Source organism: Hippoglossus hippoglossus, chromosome 11 (assembly GCF_009819705.1).
Source record: "Hippoglossus hippoglossus isolate fHipHip1 chromosome 11, fHipHip1.pri, whole genome shotgun sequence".
NCBI lineage: Eukaryota > Metazoa > Chordata > Actinopteri > Pleuronectiformes > Pleuronectidae > Hippoglossus > Hippoglossus hippoglossus.
Window position 1 is genome coordinate 8,071,553 of NC_047161.1, and position 20,770 is coordinate 8,092,322.

Below are 20,770 nucleotides of genomic sequence, written 5' to 3' on the forward strand. Positions count from 1 at the left end.
CTTGAACAACAAAGTCAGACAATCCTCCCTGGAAGTTTTTAAGCTAGATTACTCTTCCACTCGTGCTTCACTAAACCGCAGGCTGCCCCCAAAGAACAGTCCAAATATTATGTTGTACTCATCTCAGCAAAGATGGTGGGCGCACCAAGTGTCACATCAATTACTTTTAAAAAAAAACATTAGTCATAAAAAACACACCGTAGGTCGTTGGCCTGATGTTCTGTGGTCATCCTGCACAATTTTATGAATGATCACACCGTGTGTCATACTAAATGGCATTTGTAAAACGAGACTTGCAGTGCACTGTGGCCACTCTGCACCAAACTAGTAGCAAATACCCTGTAATTACACCATAATATATAGTAAAAGCCAGAACATCAGTCGTGAATATATACACCTCATGGCACAAAGGAGACGTTGGAAAGGAAATTAGGTGTTTAGTCACAGAGAACTCCAGCCAAATACTTTATGACCTTATTTCCTCAAATAGTGACTCAGGCTCTTTTTTTTTTTACTCAACTGCAGGAGGTAACTTGAGTCAGGCTTCTGTACAAGAAATTAGTTTATTTCTAATTCTCTCAGTTTGTTAAGTCTAGTTGATCATGTTTTATTACAAAGCCTCGTTTTAAACTGATCCGAGTTTGCCTGGAATTTGACACACACACACACACACACACAGACACACAGACAAACAGTCTATCCGTAGTTACGTAGATTATCTTAATCTCTGCATTAATCTGTCAAATTCTTGTAAACGTACGTTCTGTCTGAGACAAACCAGATGTAGAGTAGACTAGTTTCATCCCAAGAAACACTACAGAATCAGCAAATGGCCGAAAGACTACACACTAGAGTCAGTAAGACCAGGAGGAGGTTGAGATGTGCGACTGCCTCTACAAAAACCTCGGACACTCACACAGGAGACTGCTGTTTACTTCCTGTTTCTTAAAGATGGTTGATGTTTAATCATGATTATGATTATCTATAACCTTAATCAAGGATTCTAACCCGAGCTAAATCCTTTTTGTCCATCAACCTAACAAAACTTTGTCCAAAACAGCGTCTGATCAGTTAAAACAAAGCCTTTGTGTGCTGGTCTGAAGGGGAAAGTGATAAATGGTGATTTTGACGACTCTTTTTTTTCTTTGCATTGCTTGTAAGCCCATCGCTGCTGGACTGCATCCAGGAGCTAAGTTGGATTCAGTTCACAATGCCACCAATTCCATTACTGGGCTTTGCAGATGTGCTGGCACCGTCCTTAGGATCTGATTCTTATGCATCTAGAACTGTGGCTTAATGCATCCTGGCACGGCTGCGTGGTGACAGTGACATTGAGACCACAAGTGATATTGCGTTTTCCGTGCATTGAGGCGACGTGGCACGCAGAGCAGCTGCTAAAGACACTTGATGAATGTCCGGCAACTTAGAACCGGGAGGAAATTGAATTAAAGACAATAAAAAGGTTAATCGTTTACGGGCAGTGTTCCTCCTTTCTGCTCTGCCATTCACGGCAGGTAGACGGTATGAAAGGTACAGATGGAGTGATGAGGGAGAAAGAGGGGTGGCTGTATGTATTCAGCTTTACAGCATATAGGGGGCAAGAGGTTGATGGATGGGTGGGTGGATGTAGATAAGAGAGCAGAAGGGATGGATGGATACAGCCTGAAGACAGAGGAGAGGAGAGGATGATGTAGATGGCCCATAATCCTTAGAGGCTGACAGCACACTGGGTCTTTGGTGATTGAAGTGTGTGTGTGTGTGTGTGAGTGTGTGTGTGTGTCTGTGTGTGTGTGTGTGTGTGTGTGTGTGTGTGTGTGTGTGTGTGTGTGTCTGTGTGTCTGTGTGTGTGTGTATGAATCTGATGGTGATAGTGATCTGACTATCAAAGTGACACAGGAAAGGGATGGAGTTATGGGACAGAAGGAAAGGAAGAGGAGGAAGATACAGCAAGTGGGGGGAAAAAAGGAGATGAGGCCAGAAAAGCCATTAAACATAAAATCAATCAGCCGAAAGAGAGAGAGAGAGAGAGAGAGAGGGAAAGGGAGGGTGAGGGGTAAAGAGAGAGTGAGAGATGGAGAGTGAAGTGCAGAGAGAGTAAGTAAGATCTTAAAGGAAGACACAGCGAAACGGGATAAAGAAGGAATCCTCAGATGGCTGCGATATTGATGACAGCACAGTGGGGAAGAAGGGATGAATGGATGGGAGAGAGAGAGAGGCGGGATAAGGAGGCTAAGAGCGAGTGATCAAAGCGCCCCAGGCCATGAGAGAGACGGAGCGAGGGAGGGGTGGGGAGAGTTAGAGGCGGAGGAAGGATGAGGAAGTGGGGGGGGGGGGGGGGGGGTGAATTGGGGAAGAGGGTAAGAAGAGGAGATGTGATGGTTTTACGCTCAGAAATAATCTGAATGCAGAAAAAGGGAAGAGGTGAAGAGAGCAGTGAATCAGCTGGGAGGAAAGGAGAGGGGTCGCTACGACAACAGCTAGAGAGAGAGAGAGAGAGGAACGAACGAAGAAAAGGGCATCGCTCGCTCAGTGATGTGATAAGAAATGAAGGCAACATGGTCAACACTACCTTTCTCTACCCGCCCCTCTTCGCCTCCCCCCTTCCCACACACACACACAGTCATACTCACCCTCCCTCACATAGACTTTCGCTCAGCTTATGGGTCAGTGCGCTGGGTCACGAGCACGAGTTCAGGTCCACGAAATAAAAGCAGAGCAGAGAGCAGAACAGTGCAGCCCTGATTGCGAAGCCCTCACTCACCTATAGATTTACTCAGGTTGGCCCCCGTGATGGAATCGGATTAGAAACACTGATCTGAGAGAATAAAATACCTTCGCGCTCGTCCATCTTCTCGCCCGTGTGCAATACCTCGGGAAAGTACCAGAGATTACAATCTACAGAAATTGTCAAGGAGGTCAAACAAAGCAACATTTTGGTGTCTCAGTATTTTCTCACATTTCAGGGATTCACTTGTAAGTGTTTGTATAGATTTGTAACTTTGAGTTCACATTCAGAGTCAGATACAGATCAGTGTGAGCTTCACATCCATCGAAATATTGATTTTAGAGATGACATGTCAGTGTATGGACGAATCATAGACTGTGTATGCAAATGGCCGCCATGTTGGTTACCCAAAAGTGAAGTCAAAGCGTTTCAGTTGCCGCCCTGGTGGCTGACTGCAGTATTGGGCAAAACCCTGCAAACAGCACATGGGACCAAAGTAAAAAGTCAGAGTATGTGAAGTTTATCAAAGTTGCTTTCTGTCATTTTAGGTAGTTTTTTATCAAATAGTGTTTATTATTTTCTAGTACGTTTGAGTTTAATTAGTTATTTGATGATTGACAGCTGAGACTGACATGTGATTGGTCGAGCGCATGGATTTGCGAGACCTAGGTCCGGCGCCTCCATCCCCAGATCCCTGCTGAGCAGACTGTGGCTTCAAATCATGTGATTAGCACAAGATGGCAGCGTTTCTATCTGGGATGTTTGGCTTCATTTTCTGGAACGTGGAAGGAAACGGAGACTAAACTTTGCAACCATGTTAACAAAATAACAAACATATGGAAACAATACATTTATAATATATTTAAGTAGATTTAAATACATTTATATAAGCTGTAACTGTGTAGCCTTTAACACAGTGATTAACCTCTAACTGGAAGAATAATCCATTTATTCTTTTATGAAACCAATGAATGCAGATTCAGGTTGAACCGTAACTGAACTTACTTTTAATAACCAGATACCAAGGATTTCAGTCATTTTCTAACAAATCAATAATCACTTATATCAATTTTGTTCCTCATCTTCAAACAAAGCTCAGTTCGAGCACCGACAGTCGCTGCGGTGACCTCAGTGCTCTTTAGTTGTAAGGCACAGATTAAATTAAGTGCTTATTGGATTTAACTCACTGCTTTAACCTGATCTGACTCATACTGTATGTAATGAAATTTCATTCTTCCACTTGCTCCAGACGGCGTAGGATTCCAAAATGAGAGGATCATCTAATTAATAGTCTGTAATCTGCGACCTGCCCCTAATGGCGACATGGACTGTTATTGTTTTTATTGTGACATATTCATTTTATACTGCAAACGGGCTCGAGAGGGAAGTGATGGGCCGAGGCACGGAAGTGAGGGAGACACTAATATTTAACGCTGTCACACAGATGTCCTCTCATGATTAATGGAGCTGGAGTGAGCCGTAGCCAGAATTAGCGCGTGCAACATGGAAAGCTGACGAGTTCCGTGTCATTTCTGGTGCACGCACATTTAACAGAAGGTAATCAGCGCTGGCTATAGGTATCTAGACTTCTCACCCCCCCCCCCTGCGTGCACGTGACAAATGTCACTTTTTATTAGAGCAGCTGCTCCTGAAGCGCTCCCTGCACAGCTCCGTGTGTCTGGATGACACACAGCAGAATTTGTGAGGATCCTAATTGCATCATGTGTCAGCTGAAATGTTCATGTTCATATCATCATCTGTATGTGACTGTCAGGTGTCCTCCAGATCTACAGTAGTGTTCAAATCTGCTTATTTTAAAGGTAATGATGTATTTGTTTGTTCAGGTCACAGCATTTAAGATACAGAGCATATAATGAGTGAATTAGCGTAATCCTACAAAATCATTATGCCACATTCACTAGAGGTCTGCTGCGTTTGAGAGAATCGCTGACATTTGTAATACACCTTTTTTAAATTTTATTTTACAAGTTCCTTACCCCTTATTTAATAAGAGCAATACACCAGTGCACCTCGAGGCCTTTCCACGTGTCTGTCATCTGTCAGGGGCACATCAATAAGCTGGAGAGCGGCAATAGGAGAGGTGTTTGTGTGTGTGTGTGTGTGTGTGTGTGTTAGGGCCAGTATCGGTGTATATGTGTGAGTGTGCGTGCATGCAGGTGCATGTCCACCAGTGCTCGCGGATGTCCTGTTGTCATGAGGTGACAGCTGTCATCCTGTGAGGAGCACCGTCTCCCACAGTGCGGACACACTCACACACTCACACACACACACACACATGCACGCACAGGCTACACCATCATTGCTCTGCAGCAAATGTGATGGGGTCTCAGTTGGTCTTGGTTCTGGGTCTTCAGTCATTTATACAAAACTGTCTAGCCATGGAATGGATGTCTGTCTGGATAAAGGACTGGTCCGTCTGTCTCTGCCTTCCCAGCCTGCCAGCCTGCCTATCTGTCTGTCTGTCTGTCTCTATGTTTGTCTGTCTGTCTGCCTGCCTGCCTGTCTGTCTGTCTGTCTGTCTGTCTGAATAAATAAACTGTAAATTGTGAATCTCCTTCATTTCCAATACATCAGCACCTGCAGTTTGGAACAATTCACGTGCTACTTCTTCACATTTCCACATGTTTTGAGCAGCAGCTTGTATCAACCTACTTTGACACAAGCTGCTGCTTTAATCAGACAGTTGAACACTGTTCTGTTCCTCACTTCTCACTCTGATTCATTGAAAACTCTTTCTAAGAATTTATTTTAAACTAGTTACTTTGCCTTATCACACTTTTCTCTTCTTACCTCTTTGTCTGTTTCAGTCTGAGTCTCTCCCTTTTTTGTTTCAGTCTATTTCCGTTTGTCTCTGTTTTCTATTTATGTTGCCCTGAAAAGCCTCTCTGTATTTCCTGTCTCTACTCAGTGCAACCTGTTCCGTCCAATTTCTAATATATTTTGCTGATGTTTCTATTTATTTCTATTGGTTAATCGTCTGTTGCTCCATGTGAGTCTTGGGCCACAGTTATTCTCCATGCCCCTACCTGTGGGTGGAGTCTGGCTTGGTTCCCAACCTAATCTCTGTCATCTGTACATGCATCCCCCCCCCCCCCTAAGCACCCCACCCCTGCGTGGGTGATCCGGAGGGACGTGCATGTGCACCTGACAGCCCCCTGTCTCCACTCCTATAAAGGATGTGTCTTTTTCAGCTTATCAGTGAGTGCAGTTTAGGAGAGCGCGCATCTCGTGTTCCTCTGTCTTCTCTAAATACTGATGATATCAACGTGATGTGCCGCAGAGTCGTATGAATCACGTGCCGCCCCAAATTGCACTCACTGGTGTGTAGGAAAAAAATGCATGTCTGCTGTAAGAGTGTGTTACATACAATATTGCCTCTTTTATGTATAACTATAAATTATACAGGTATAATTTATACCGTGTTTACAGTTGGACTTGTACGCTCTCAGAAAAAAAGGTTCATCATTGTGCCTTTTATCGCTGGGGCATTGGATTCTTGACTGGGCTCGACTTGCTTTTAATAAATGCAAATTCTCTTTTTGTACATTCATCTGAATACCCTAAAAAAACCTGCATTTTGAAAGAGCAAACTGAGCCCGTTCATCTCCAACAACTTGCCATACAACCAATGTCCCAGTGACAAGGTCCAATGTTGTATGTTTCTTTCTCTGTGAGTGTAACCGTATAAATTATATGTGTATAATTTATGCCGTGTGCACAGCGCAATCCATGTGTCTTTATCTGTTATACAACAATCAGCACCACCGCCAATTATGAATGAGACTATCAATCAGATGTGATCAGCAATTAGAGGAAATTAGGCAAATCCACCTTCACATCTGGTCCACATGTTTTGGAACTAACCAGGGATTAAACGATAGGCTGCAACTAAACCAGCCAATTGGGAAACAGCTGAAACCAAAGTCCCTCGGTGGCGATTGGAGGGGACGAGAGCGGGGCCCTGTGATTGGAGGAAAGGGAAACGTGCCTTGTTATTGGAGGAGAGGACAGCAGCTCTGAGTGTGACAGGAACTGCAGCCTAACCCCTAAACCCCACCCCCTGATTCTAACTGGCTAAAAGAGAACATTCTCCAAAATCGACTGGCTTAACCCCAAAGCTACAAGTTTATTCAATTCCATAAAACATAGTAAAACAACTGTCTATACAATACCATGTATATTCTCCATATATCTACTTCATAACTGAAGTGTGATGTAAGAGCTCCATATGTCCACAATATGAAAACCATCCATTTCTAACATCCCAGCCACCAAATAACATTGAGGGTTGCGAGCACAGAGTGTTTCAGTAATATACTAAAACTCTGTTACCTAGGAGCAGTCGCCTCATAGAGGGAGAGAGGTGAGGAGTTGGGCTGGCTGACCTGTGATCAACTTGACCGGTTGAGACATGTTAGATCGATTCGAGAATTAGGTCTTAAATGCTAATCTGGATAATCAGCTGAATTGACACGTTTATAAATCTGACCCGCCCCCCATCTTACGGAGCTGTGAAATTTATCCAAAAGCAAGAAATTGAATTTTAAAAACCAAGAACAAAAAAAAAAAAGTCCGCCCCTCGGTCCCTCCTCCTCTCCCTAACCCAGGTTTTCTATTTGTCACTCTGATTTGATTGACAGCTGAGGACACATGTGGGGGCACTGTGAGGGGCGGCAGTGGGGTGGTGACCAGTCCCGGTTACCCCGGCAACTATGGTAACCAGGCCGACTGTACTTGGATCCTATTGGCCGAACCTGGAGACACCATCTCTGTCATCTTTACAGACTTCCAGACAGAGGAGAAGTACGACTACCTGGAAGTGGAGGGATCCGAACCACCAACCATTTGGTGAGTCACTGTATTTGCTGCTATTCTTATTCATTCATACGTGTTCTTGTCCCAGTTCCATTACGGTGGTGAGAAATGTGGTGACGCCAGAGGAATCTATTTATCCGTCTGGTTCAGTATTTTAGTTTTTTTTTCACTGGAGGCATGAGTCACAGATCAGCTTTAGATATACTCAGCTGTAGAAGACAATTAGCTGGATGGTGAAAATGACAAATATGAAGATAATACAGCAAGATACCAGGGTGGATACTGAGGTTTAGACCAAGTGGCATGACAAAAGAAAAAATGGTAATATGAGTTATTTCATGACACAAATTCAAGTTAACGTTGACATTTTAAAGAAATATTGTTCTGTTGTTCAGAAAACTAATTTGTGAGCAGTATTACAAAGGTACAGCAGAGTCCCACTGTACTTTCTGTGGCTCATGGGAAGGCTGGTCCTGATCGATAATTTTAAAATAACCCCACTAAGGATCGCGTTGACATTTCTGAGATAATGCAGTCACGTAGCAGCTGAATTTACGGTAGAATTTAACCACACTAGGAGTGCAGTAATAAAAAGTTAAAACGGGCCGTAAAAATAAGGTAGAACTCAAGTAAGAACCGGTAATAAAAAGAAAACATTGCTACAGATATAAAATATGGTTTTTATTTAGCTTTTTGAAATATAGCATCTTTTTTTTCATAGAGAAAAATAAATAAAATCTTGAAGTAGTGTAGATGTGTGTATGTGTGTGTGGGTTCAAGGTATAAGGCACAACTCATATTGTGGGGACCTAAGTGTGTTTACCCAGTCACACTGTAGGGACTTGTCTTCCTTACACTAAATGTGAGTCCTCATTACACAAATCAATAGATTTTTAAGTGAAGACATGTGTTAATGGAATTGGTAGAGGAAGCGTCATTGGGACACTAGTGTGTGTGGGGTGTTGTTTCCTCATGTGTTTCAGATGGTTCACTCATAATAATATTTCATATTTTACTCTGGCCGCTTATTGATTGTCCGTAAATTAGGGTATTGATCATCATTTGTTGTGGCGTTAACCCATTTGAATCTAATCACGGTCGGGGGATATTAGTGGGTGTGTGCATGTGTAATTAATTTGGAGGTAATAATGGAAAGTGTTAGTGTTTCTATGCCTGCGCATCCTGCTCACTCATCTGAACTCAGGTCTGTGAACGTGCGTCTTTGCAATCACGTTTTAAGAAGCATATAATAACTGAAGAAGTAGAAAAATGCTCCTCATCAACTTAACAACAAATCTGTATCACAGTGAACCGAGTCGTTATTCTAATTTAGAAAAGTTTCATTTTCTAATTTAATTGTTATTTGAGAGAAAGCGTGATGATCTTTTAAATTGTTTTGCACTTAACACATCTTATAAAGGGAAAACAATATGTATCATCAAAGATAGGTTCATGAGAAGGATGAAAAAAGTCATGGGAAAAACTTTTGATTCATTTTATTTAGTTTTTATTTAATGTTTAACACTGTCTTTTTTGATGTTCCTGGAAAATATCAGTACATTTATGACTATAGTAGTAACCACAACCTATATACAAATGGCTCCATTATAGATAATCGATGATTGATAATCAGCAATATGTTTTCTCCAATGGTTTATTCACCTTTATTTGTGTGTATCATAAATTATGCATTACACACTCAGTTAGTCCATATATAATCAAGGTTGGACACAAATTCACAATAACATAGCCATAATAATTTTATGCTTTTCCAATACACTTTTTCCATTTGTAGCAAACCAGAAGCCATTCAGATAAATTGTGTCAGGCCTTCACGCCCAACTGGGGGCTCGTAAAATAAGTTATTGGTGTGAAGAATCGCCTCCTCAGGAGTAATTATGACCAGTATATATGGCTCAGATTGTGGCCTGTGGGGGACAATGTGATGGTAATTGGTAGCGTGTGATTTGGTCTGACTGGCGTCTTGGCTCGTGTAAAGTACTGAGAGGTGAGCAGGGACGTTCGGGAGAAGAAAAAAAAAAAAGCCATCATGTTGCCAATAAGTGAAGATGCTGCACTGACTCAATTTAAAGTCACAGCTCTGTTGGAGATGATTGTCCAATTAGAAAAACATTTCAAATTCAGGAGTTGAAAGGCAATGTAGTGGTTAATGAATAAGTAAATAAATTATAGGCGTTTTAGCATTTCAGTAGAAAATACAGAGGAAAAAAGCCGCATTGGAAAGTGCCTGACATATACACATGCATAAATGTTTTGTGTCCAATTCATTATCTGTATAAGCGAGCACTTCAAGTTCACAGTTTGTCCCCTTCACTGCAACACACACTTATAACCCTAACCCTTAAGAATGCACTAGATACCTGATTTAAATAAGTGGCTTAACACCTGGGAAGAAAACAAGTCCTCCTGTGGATACGAGTGTCGTCTTCATCAAGCCAGAAAAAGTCACACTATCATAGAATCGACAAATTTTAAGTCAACAGATGTTCCCTCGTATGAAAATCTCTTTCTCTTGACGCATCCCGATGACAGGGTCAGAATGTGGCAGAAGCAGCCTGCTCCCACTGACTCTTTCCTAAATGGTACAGGTGGCTGTGGGTGTTGTAATTTTCCGCAGAATGTTTTTCTTGACTTGAACCTGGCGGCCCCGGACCCCTCAGTACCGATTTTAGCATTCCGGAGTGCACCTAAGCAAAGTTGCCAACCAGGTGCCTCCTCTCCTGGCTGCAATATGACTGTTGTTTTCCGCTGCTTTACTTTGAGCAGAGTTGCGTTCTGGATTTGAAAGAACTCATGATTTCCAGATGGCTCCAGTCAAACGACGGTGATTTCCCCTTTTACTCCAGTGACCTACACCGTCCTCATAGCTCCAACTCTATAGAGCAATCGGGGAATAGATTAAATGGTGAATTTGCATAATAAATGTAGTGCAGAGTGAGGCGATGCTGTACAAGTGAATGTGTGCTGGAAATCATTATGGACCTAACATGCATCAGGGTCTCAGGGGAAGTAAAGTAATTCCATGAGTTAAATAATTCAGTCTGTTCTCGGGTCAAAATGACGTTAGTTACTTCTGATTTGATACAAGTGGATAGTGATGAAATAATCAGTATTTGGCTTCAGTATTTATACATTCACACAGAACGGATAATATATGTAGTATGGAGGGATTGAGATCTGAGGTAATTAATGTCATTTTTGACATTTCATCGAGTAAAAATGCCAAATATGTGCTAGTCGTTCAAATGCAGTTTTCTGCTTTGGACTTTTTTTTCCCTTGTGGTCAAACAAATCGTTACACACCATCACTTTAAACTCAGTAACTTGTCACAAAACTGTTAGATGAAGGGAAGTTAATCCTGCGGCCATTTACCAGACCAGTCAGTAAATCGTAATCCTTCAAGCCCTTTCTCCCGTTTGAGGGACTGACTTCACTGAACAGAAATATGTCCCTCCCCCCCCTTTTTAACAACTGTGGAAAGGAACTGACATTGACATTGGTTTTCTAGTTAGGCTCACTGCAAAGAATGGAGACCAACCGCTGAGTCACATGTGTCTTTGTTTGTATCTGCGTTTGTTTGCATGTCGGTAAATACATCCATAATTAAGCGTGCATGTGTTTTACATGGGTGTGCAGTCTTGTGTGTGGTGTTTTATATGTATGTGCAGTGTTATCACTTGATGTTTGTCCCCTTTGTTCCAACTTATTTTCATAATGCAAAGTTTGATATTGACACAAAGTCCCTCTGTAAACAACAGTGTTTCCATACCCCCTCCTCTGTAAACACCCTGTGGTTATCTGTCTCATCAGATGATCATTATGGAGCGGAGACACATTGAAATGACATTAAAGCAGCCGAGCATCCAGCATACTAACTACTTTAAGTCCCAACTTTACCAAACATACCTGCAAGGTCAGCAACCAGAGCTCTCTGTGTAACTGTAATTGGAGTTTCTGTCATCCTTTATAAAAAGAATTTATTACGACCCAAGACGAAAGTGAAGCACATTTTAGACTTTATTGTAAGGTAGGGGTCAATGTGACATTCTTTTCATCTCGATGACAGACTGAGACCAATATGAATCCCATTAGCACTGTTAGCGCTCCACAGACAGACAAACCAGGCCCAGCTGTTTCTGTTTGAGCTGCATGGCTTCCTTTGTAAACTGTGTTTTCCCAAGGCATATTTCAGTTAATGTGCATATTTTTTTTTAAATCCTGGCAAGGGGCTTTATACAAAACAAGGGACATTAAAAAAAAATAACTTTACTGTCGCTCTCTGTCAAACTTGTTCAGCAAAGATTAAAGCGTGGCAAACATTTCTAGGGTTCATAAGTTAAGGCGCAATCTTTGTTCTTTCTTAAAACAATCACACTTAATTAGTGCTCTTGGTGTTGGTCATTGATTCAACTTCACCTGCTCTTTCCACGATATAAATATGAAGTTGCAACTACAATTCAATTCCAAAATAGCAGAAGTGGAGGACGGATTAATAATACACGATTACCTGCAAACTGAGGGAAGCATCGGAGGATGACTTTGCTAATGAGATTGTCCCCGAAAAGTCCCAAGACTCAGAACATAATTTGCAAACAGCATTGTAGTTTATGTAAATGCCTGAATAATGGATCTATGATTATCCCTAGAAAATAAGCAATTAACTGTCTTGATAAATTAACTGAAAATGGCCTTACACGTGTCACTATTCTTATTAGGGCCATAGCCCCCCTGGCCCAGCTCCTGGATGCACCCCTGCCCCATAAAAAAGTTTATCAGACCAGCTGTTGTCAAGAAAGTTGAAGGACAGAAAGACAGATTTCTGTCATCATTAGGAGGATGACCCTTTTCTTGCAGAACTCGATTCGTGAAAATTGGGTCATGCTGCCTGATTCCGTAGCAATTGCCTCACAACACCAAGTGCTAATATACTAATTGCCATTAGCAATTTGGGAAGAAGCTAATAGCTAAAACGCTAATTTCCACTGGCAATTAGCAGTGAGAGCGAACGGCAGATTTGCTAATATTTAAGTGTGTGCAAGGATTTGTTACGTGCAGTGCCACACCGTTAAAACCCCCCCACACACACATTGAAGTAGCCCCCATCCATGTTCACACTCTCCTCCTCGCACAGCATCTTCGAATCAGTATGCACCGAGGTGAGCTTGGGCCTATGAGAGTAGTATATCGCTGTGGGCTAAGTGCCTGTAATCCTAGCCGAAAACTACACACGATAGTATACGCACACCCAAACACACACAAGTTTTTATATTTTGTAGTTTCAGAATCAGTTGCCCTTGAAACCAAGTACAGCATCTTAAATAGAAAGATATCTCCTCCTTTCTCTCTCTTTCTTTCTGTCTCTTTACTTCTCCATGCAAACGTCTGTGTCTCTCTTTTTAACTCGACTCCAGAAGACGGCATCCTTTTTAGCGCTCTTACCGTACGCGCACCCCACTTGACAGCTCGTCACCAAATTCGTGGTAATGGTGCACTGGACTATTTAAAGTCTGTCATTTACCAATCTTCTTCTCGTTCGAGGATTTGGTTTTTCGTTTGGAGGGAACAGAAAATTCATTTTGTCAGGTTCGAGCTGGAGTTGAAGCCTCGTCTCCGAGCGCCTGGAGTCATGTCACTGGCGGCAAGTTGATTTAGCGGATGGCTCGTTCAACACAACGACGCCGCGGTGTGACACGTATACATTTACCTTCATTCCCCAATTCAGACACAGTATGTCAACATAAAAGAAGTTCAAAAAACTGCAAAGTATCATGTATTTACTTCTGACAGCTGTCTGGAGTCATATCAGTAGATAAAGCTAATATTGGGAGTCAGGGGCACACACTAGTATTTGTTTCAGCGACAGCTTGGCAACATCTCATTCACTTATTCATCCCGCCCCACTTTAACACTAGAGTGAAGCCTATGATCAGCAGCGACACATCTTCATCACATCTGGTACAGCAACACACAAAACATTTATAGTGTTCATGGCACCCGCGAGTGCTTACGGTGAAATCCAAAAGTCAAAAGTCCATGTTGGTTTTATCAAACAAAGTTATAATTGTTGTTTTTGTTTATATGTTGAAATTCAGTTCATTCGTTTGTCTTTATATGCTGAATTTCCATGGCTATGTGAACATTGCATACTTCCACATCAAAACAGTACATAGAATACAAATAGATGGATCTCTCACAAAAAGTTTTTGCAGATAAAGTTTTGATTTACTACAAGCAAGCTCACATCTGTATGATATTTGATGAGTCATTCCAAAAAAAGAAAAGTTTAATAAACTTTTTACGCAACAAATCACTACAAGTGTGAATCAAACTTCCCGAAATAAAGTGACTGTCAAAGAAACATTTAAGTTAGAAGTAATACGTTATAAAACATGACCAATGGCTTGTTTAAGGGGATTTACACGTTTTCACAAATGTTCACAAACACATACTCCCCCTGGTGAACAGTCATTACTGTGACAGGTACGGCCAACCTGCAGAGACGTGGAGAGACAGGGCTAATTACGAGAATGAGTCGTGGTTCGAACCAGAAGATACAAAACAAACTTCTCCAACATCATCCATCAACATTCTTGTCTTGTTCTTAGTCCGTAAAAAATGTTGTGCAGGTCTCATGTTTGTGTGTGACTTTGCATGAGAGATCGGAAGTGTGAAGCCTTTTGTACTTGTTCTGCTCAAACCTAAAGCATTTGTTTTCGAGATGTGAAAGAAGCTGTGCGTAAGAGACAAAGTGTGTGTGTGTGTGTGTGTGTGTGTGTGTGTGTGTGAGAGTGTGTGAGAGAGAGGATTTGTGTGTCTGCGAGTGCGTGATGTTATGCTTGCCGAGTGCTAATCAATGCTGCTGGCAGAGAGGATGCTGGGATAGCAGCACTATCCCGAATAGGAAATGGAGCAGTGACCTTGAATACACACACACACACACACACACACACACACACACACACACACACACACACACACACACTTCGTTTCTGTTTTTCACACATACATAACAAACAAACACACATATCAGATTATTTCAAATATGCATCTAAAGAAACAGGGAAACACAAACTTACAAGCAGGGAAGCAGAGTAGTCTGGTTCCACACTTGTGACTTAAAGTTTATGTCCCAGTTTTGCCTATAGCTATTCAGATAAAGGTTATATTGTCAGTAATGACTGCAGTCAGAGCCTTTCTCTGCATAATTAAAGCTACTCTGTGGAGTTTAAAGCCACCACTAGCACCAGGGAGACATCTTTAGTGGTTCTGGATTTGGTTTGTGCATGAGGACTTTAATGTATGGGCACGAGTGGGTGATGCGATGCACATTCATGTCATATTCCACTGATCGACTGGTGTGGGTAATAAATAAGCCATGTGTCAGCAAAAATGCAAGGAATCAAGAAACATGGGTAACATGGACGTAAATTATGCAGGATTTCAATTTAAAATAACAGCTTTTCAAATGTTTAGCCAGGAAGGAAATATATTCTCCAGATTTGTGGGGAGACGAACTGAATGTAAGTAGAACTTTATATCTGTAACCTAAATCCAAGACATGTGAATTTATATAGCACTAAAACAGCTATCTTATCACCTTTAGCATTTTTTGTTTCTTAACAGTCACGAGAGTTTTATCTGCATGAGCCAATAACTAATATCTAATGTAGCAATGTTTGACTGCTGTTATATTTCTCATACAATGATCGTTTTCAGTTTTTAAAATCAAGTTATTCAAGTAGAATAGCAGAGATACATTTCCCTGAGTTGACGGAAGCATGAGCCATATTCTTGTGGAGCTCCAGAGTCAGGCAGGACTCTGGAGAATCCATTACCAGCTGCATTCATAGGCCAAATGACTTTCATAGAGAGCTGGAAAACCAGTTCATGATGTAGACTGTTTTCCCCTGGATCTATTTGTAGCATTATGGCTCATGGGTTACACACTGACCTTCACACACTTTCTCGGGGGACATCAATTTTTAAATCCAATTTCTGGTGTCCCACAGAATAATTTATTTCCACAAGGCTATTGTCTAGGCATGTCTAAGCAAATTTACCACAAGATTAACCCACACCTTTGATAGCCTTTGAAATAAATGACTGTGATCTTGTGGGAACCCCGCTCTCTGATTTGTGGGAGCCGAAGCGAAGGAGAGGAGAGAAGAGAGGGGCGGCAGAATGAGACGACAGCGAGAGAAGTGTCATGGTGTTTTAGGGAACCGGTGTGAGGCCATGCAGAAGACGACAAGAGAGGCACAGAGGAGACAGGAGACGAGACACAAGCGGGTAAAAAAAAGAGGAGCGGAAGGGCAATTGGGGTGACGAGCGGAGACCGGGAGAAAAGAAGTGGGGGATGAGAGGTGTAGGAAGGTGAGGGAGGTAGACGACAAAAAGCAGAGGTGCAGAAACGGGAGAAACACTGCAATTGGATTAAAACCATTTAAACGAGTGAATCCCCCAATTTCTGCCACTTAGGTCATATGGAAGGTGTTTGCTGTGGGGTGGAAATGTGTGGGGGACTGTGAAATGATCACGTTATAGGAAGGTTGGTCAGAGATGCAAACACCATATGCCGAGCAAGCCCGTCCATCTGAGTTCTCCCGAGCTGCACAGCTTGCACAGTATATGAGAGTGTTAATTTTTAGAGCGACCGTCTCTTTCATCGCTGGCACTGATGCCTCGAATCTGGACAAACTGCACAATTGTCACATGGGAGCAGTCGGAAAAGCGGCAGCCGAGGAGACAGGCGTTTGCATTTTACGACGGCAGTTTCGCACTTTACTCGTTGCCTATAGGGGAAAGGGCACATGACAATTAGTTCAATCAACACACACGCTATGCAAGATTGCATTAAGATTGCTGCATTAAGATAAATCTTATTCTGCTATGCATGTAAACACTTTAATCAAATTACTATTCGAATCAAAGTGAGGTTCATAATTGGATTAGTGTGTGATAATTAGATTATAGTGTTTATGCAAACAAAGTCACGTTAGACACATTCACTCGGGATAAAAACCTGAAATAGGTCACTTTCACTTCAGGGCTTTGAGGCATCCTCAATTCTTTTTTTAAATATATTTTTCATTTGATCCTTGTGTGATTTCTCATCATTAATTCCAAAACACATTTTCCCAGGTTAAAAGAAAAACAGAACTACTTCTTATCTCCGCTGTTTTGGTGAAGATTAACGTGCAAGTGGAGTTCTTACTTTATTTTAAGCCTCGTACTCAGGCTCCAGTGGCCATAATGTGGTATTGCACGTGAGAGGACGTTAATTACCTTGAGCCTTTTGTGATCGCTACACAACCTGTGTTTTTTGCGGTCGCTGTTGCTGACCTGAAATTTGATATTTACCGTTTCCCACAGCAGAGAAAAACACTTTTCCAGGTGGTGCCAAGCCAAACCCAAGGGACAACCCAGAGTTTGAGCACCACTGGAGCACGATATGTAGTTTGGACAGGCCATGGGAAATTCATTTTACCGTCATAAATGTGTTGTCAGTGTCATTTCCTGTATTATACAGAGTCTGTGCAAATGTCAATGTGCATATGTGTCTTTGTTTTAGCTGCATATGTTTCTGGCTGTGTCCTCATTTTGTGTGTGTGTGTGTGTGTGTGTGTGTGTGTGTGTGTGTGTGTGTGTGTGTGTGTGTGTGTGTGTGTGTGTGTGTGTGTGTGTGTGTGTGTGCTTGGAAAGTATAGTGCATTAAGTAGTCAGCCACGGATAGTGGGAGCTAGGGTGATGAAATTATAATATTATGTAATGTAATAATAATAACACCAGCTCCGTCTCCTTGTCTCTGTCCCCCTCCTCTCCTCCTACTTTCCCTCCGAGTCCCTGTCTCTGCTCTGATTACTGCTATTGCTGTCCCGCAGGCTACACACACACACACACACACACACACACACACACACACACACACACACACACACACACACACACACACACACACACACACACACACACACACACACACACACACACACACACACACACACACACACACACACACACACACACAAACACACACAAACACATGCACACAAAAGACTGTTTGAGAAGAGGTGGGGGAGCCGCCCAGGATTGCAGTCACCACTGGGAAGAGACTGAGCTAAAAGAAAGGAGTGAACAGACAGTGATGATGAGTAAACCCTGGAGAAAGAGCAGGAGGAAGGACAGGAAGGGAAGGGAGGAGAGATCGGGGAGGAGAGGGGGAAGTGACAGAGACAAGTTATGGAGTGTTGACTGACTTAATCACCCAGTTTCACCCTTGTCTGTCAAAGAAATAGGAACATTCTTAAACGAGGACGGGCCACATTCTCTCACGTGGGGTTGAACACATCGAACAAACACAGAACAAAAACACAATTGTCTAATTATTTTATAAAAACAAATAAAGTTTAAAACACAAGGTTATGTTTCATATGTGTCAGTTTGGGTCCGTGCCAACACACTGACTCTGACTGGCAGCCAGACAAAAGTATTCTAACACTTTAAAGTATGATATTCATATTAAGGCAAAACCAGTAATTTAGTCATACATGTAAAACAGTTCCTCAGCGTGTATAATTGTGTTTTCAATCACAGCTTTGCAGTAGAAGATGATTGCTGGATTTGCAACCTGCCTGCTCTGCCATCCCAAACATAAATTACCCAACAGATGGAACAAAAAAATATTTTACAGAGCTCACTTTCCTCTATAATAAACAAAACACTGCTGTTTCTGTTGGGAAAACTACTGTTTTTAATTTTGAGTTTGTTGATTTAGCATTCAAAGTGTTATCAAGTCTTCACAGTAGTTCTGTCAGAACCTCAGTTAGCGTTATCGCTAAATGCTGCAATGCTCACTCTAGGCTCGGGTATTTTTAGAACGCCACCGACAATGCTTTGGGCCATCCACACCATTTTAAATATTACTAAGATGATTATTTTGGTTTATCATTTGATACAGTGCATGTGGGAATACAAACATTTATCTTCTCTTTCAAAAGACCTCAGCACTAATATCCAACTCCAACAGGCCTCCACTGTTCTGGGAAACATTTCCATACGGTTTTGGCTGCAGGGATTTGATCCCATTTAACCACGAGAGCATTAGTGAGGTCAGGCAACGATGCTGGGCGATAAGGCCTGGCTGGCAGTCAGTGCTGCAGCTCATTGCCAGTTTGTTCAATGGAGTTGAGGTCAGGGCTGTTTGCAAGCCAGTGAGATTCTTGTGCACCAACCTTATCGACAACCAAAGAACGTTCCCCAAGTTGTTGCCACAATTTCGAAAACTGTCTGTCACAACATCCTGCAGCATGAATAATATTCTTATTTGGAGCCAAGGAGCCCGACCCAAACTGTAAAAATCTGCCTCAAAACAAGTCTTTTTGGCATTTAAGTTTCAAAGGTTAATGCCTGCTTGCTTAATTTATAAATGATCTATGTCAGAGTGATTTTTTTTCTTCTTTCCCCATTACGGTCCACAGCCGCCCACTCATGCTTTACTTCATCCGTGTGAACAAGACAGTTTTTAAAAACACCTTGCTGCTCCTCGAGGAGGCAAGCGAGGAGGAGGGTAGAAATGTAGATGAGATAAAGGGAGGGGAGGGAGCACAATGCAGGGTCCTGTTGTGAACACTGATTACTCTCTGCCCACTTGAGATTGATGGAGAGTGACACAGCAGGCACGCTCGCAAGATCACGAGCACGCGCACGCCGACACATAAACAATGCACACATACGCATATACACGGTGTATCTAAACAATCCCGTGCACGCACACAGACACACACGCACAGACAGAGGAGTTCTCTGTCTCTGTATACTGATTGATGATGGCTCCACCTAGACTACATTCTGCACAACGCTCCTGCAGTGTGTGTGGGTGTGTGCTCATTTCTCTCTGTGAATGCAAGTGTGTGACAGAGCTCTCTCTCTCCCTCTCTCTCTCTCCCTCTCTCTCTCTCTCTCTCTCTCTCTCTTTCCCTCCCTCTCGCCAACTCTCTCTCTGCATGTTCGAATGTGTTTGTGGGTTTATGTGTGGCAGTTCCCACCTGTCTTAATTAGCGGAGGCTATTAAGACAGATCGGCTGATTAAGTAGCATTCCCCTACTGTCTAATGAATAGCCAGCCACACACATGCACACACCATTAGACACACGCAGCTAAACATGCGCACACAAAAGGTACTGTAGCTCTCTAACCCACATGACCACCCACACATGGATTTTGCGTTTGTGTGTAGAGCCAGTTATTCATTTTAGGTAGAAACTCTCTTCACGTGTACACTCCCACAAGTAAAATATGAAGTTGTATCATCCAGCAAAACATCAATTATATTGCATTTACTTTTTAGGCAGATGCTTGAGGGACAACACTCAGGCTTCAGAACAGAAGAAGACCTTGAATAAGTTATACATTTATTCATCAGGCAAAGAACTCCAAAGTGCACAGTAAGTGCGAGTTAGGGCTGTTGAGGTGTTAGAACTGGGAGGAGTGGAGGTGCTCTCGTTAGAGATGAGTCTTTCAGAGACTCTCGACGATAGAGAGGTAGGCTCCTGCTCTCATTGCATTTGGTAGCTTGTCCAGCTATCGAGGAACCTTAACGACGAACAATATGGACTTTGATCGCTCAGGCACAGCAATCATGTGTAGGTTGAATTTTATTTGGGCAGACATGGTGTAGCCAGTGGAGGTTGATGAGCAGCAGAGTGACATTTGCCTTTTTGGGCTTATCAAAGACCAGAGGTACTGTCACGAATCTAGTCTGTAAGGGTCTCACATAGTGAAGACCTGCAAGAGGGACGCCGCCAAGGTGAGAGATAACCATGGCCTGAACTGAGATTTTGACCTGATTTCTTTTTTTTTTATGTTAACATGTCAGATGCAAAATGCTGAGAGAAGGATAACTGAAATCAAACGTGACACCCAAGTGTATCACATGGCTTTGGGCAGGCAAAGAGATGAAGAGGTGATTTTGATGTCGATATTGTCACAAGCAGGAATGGATACAAAACAAGTATTTTAGAAGCCATGCATTTGGATAATTAGACCCAAGGGACTACTTTTAAATGTAAAGAGAAAAGGGCTCTAACACTGAGCCTTGAGGTGCCCCACTCAATGTCTTACCGTACCTCCATGAATCTTTACCTCCTTGCACCCTCCTTTCACCCCATGCTTCCTTATTTCCTCCCTCT

At 42.3% G+C, this 20,770-nt stretch overlaps 1 protein-coding gene across 6 annotated transcripts in view; it reads left to right on the forward strand.

The window, feature by feature from the left end:
- The window catches only part of csmd3b (CUB and Sushi multiple domains 3b), a 319,867-nt gene that overhangs the window by 156,942 nt on the left and 142,155 nt on the right, over positions 1 to 20,770 (forward strand). For 5 of the 6 annotated variants that reach the window (XM_034599800.1, XM_034599798.1, XM_034599797.1 and 2 more), the window contains exon 6: positions 7,387 to 7,594. In XM_034599800.1, the coding sequence (XP_034455691.1) occupies positions 7,387 to 7,594 (208 nt within the window). The remainder of the gene's footprint in view (positions 1 to 7,386; positions 7,595 to 20,770) is intronic. The other variant, XM_034599803.1, reaches the window with a different exon arrangement.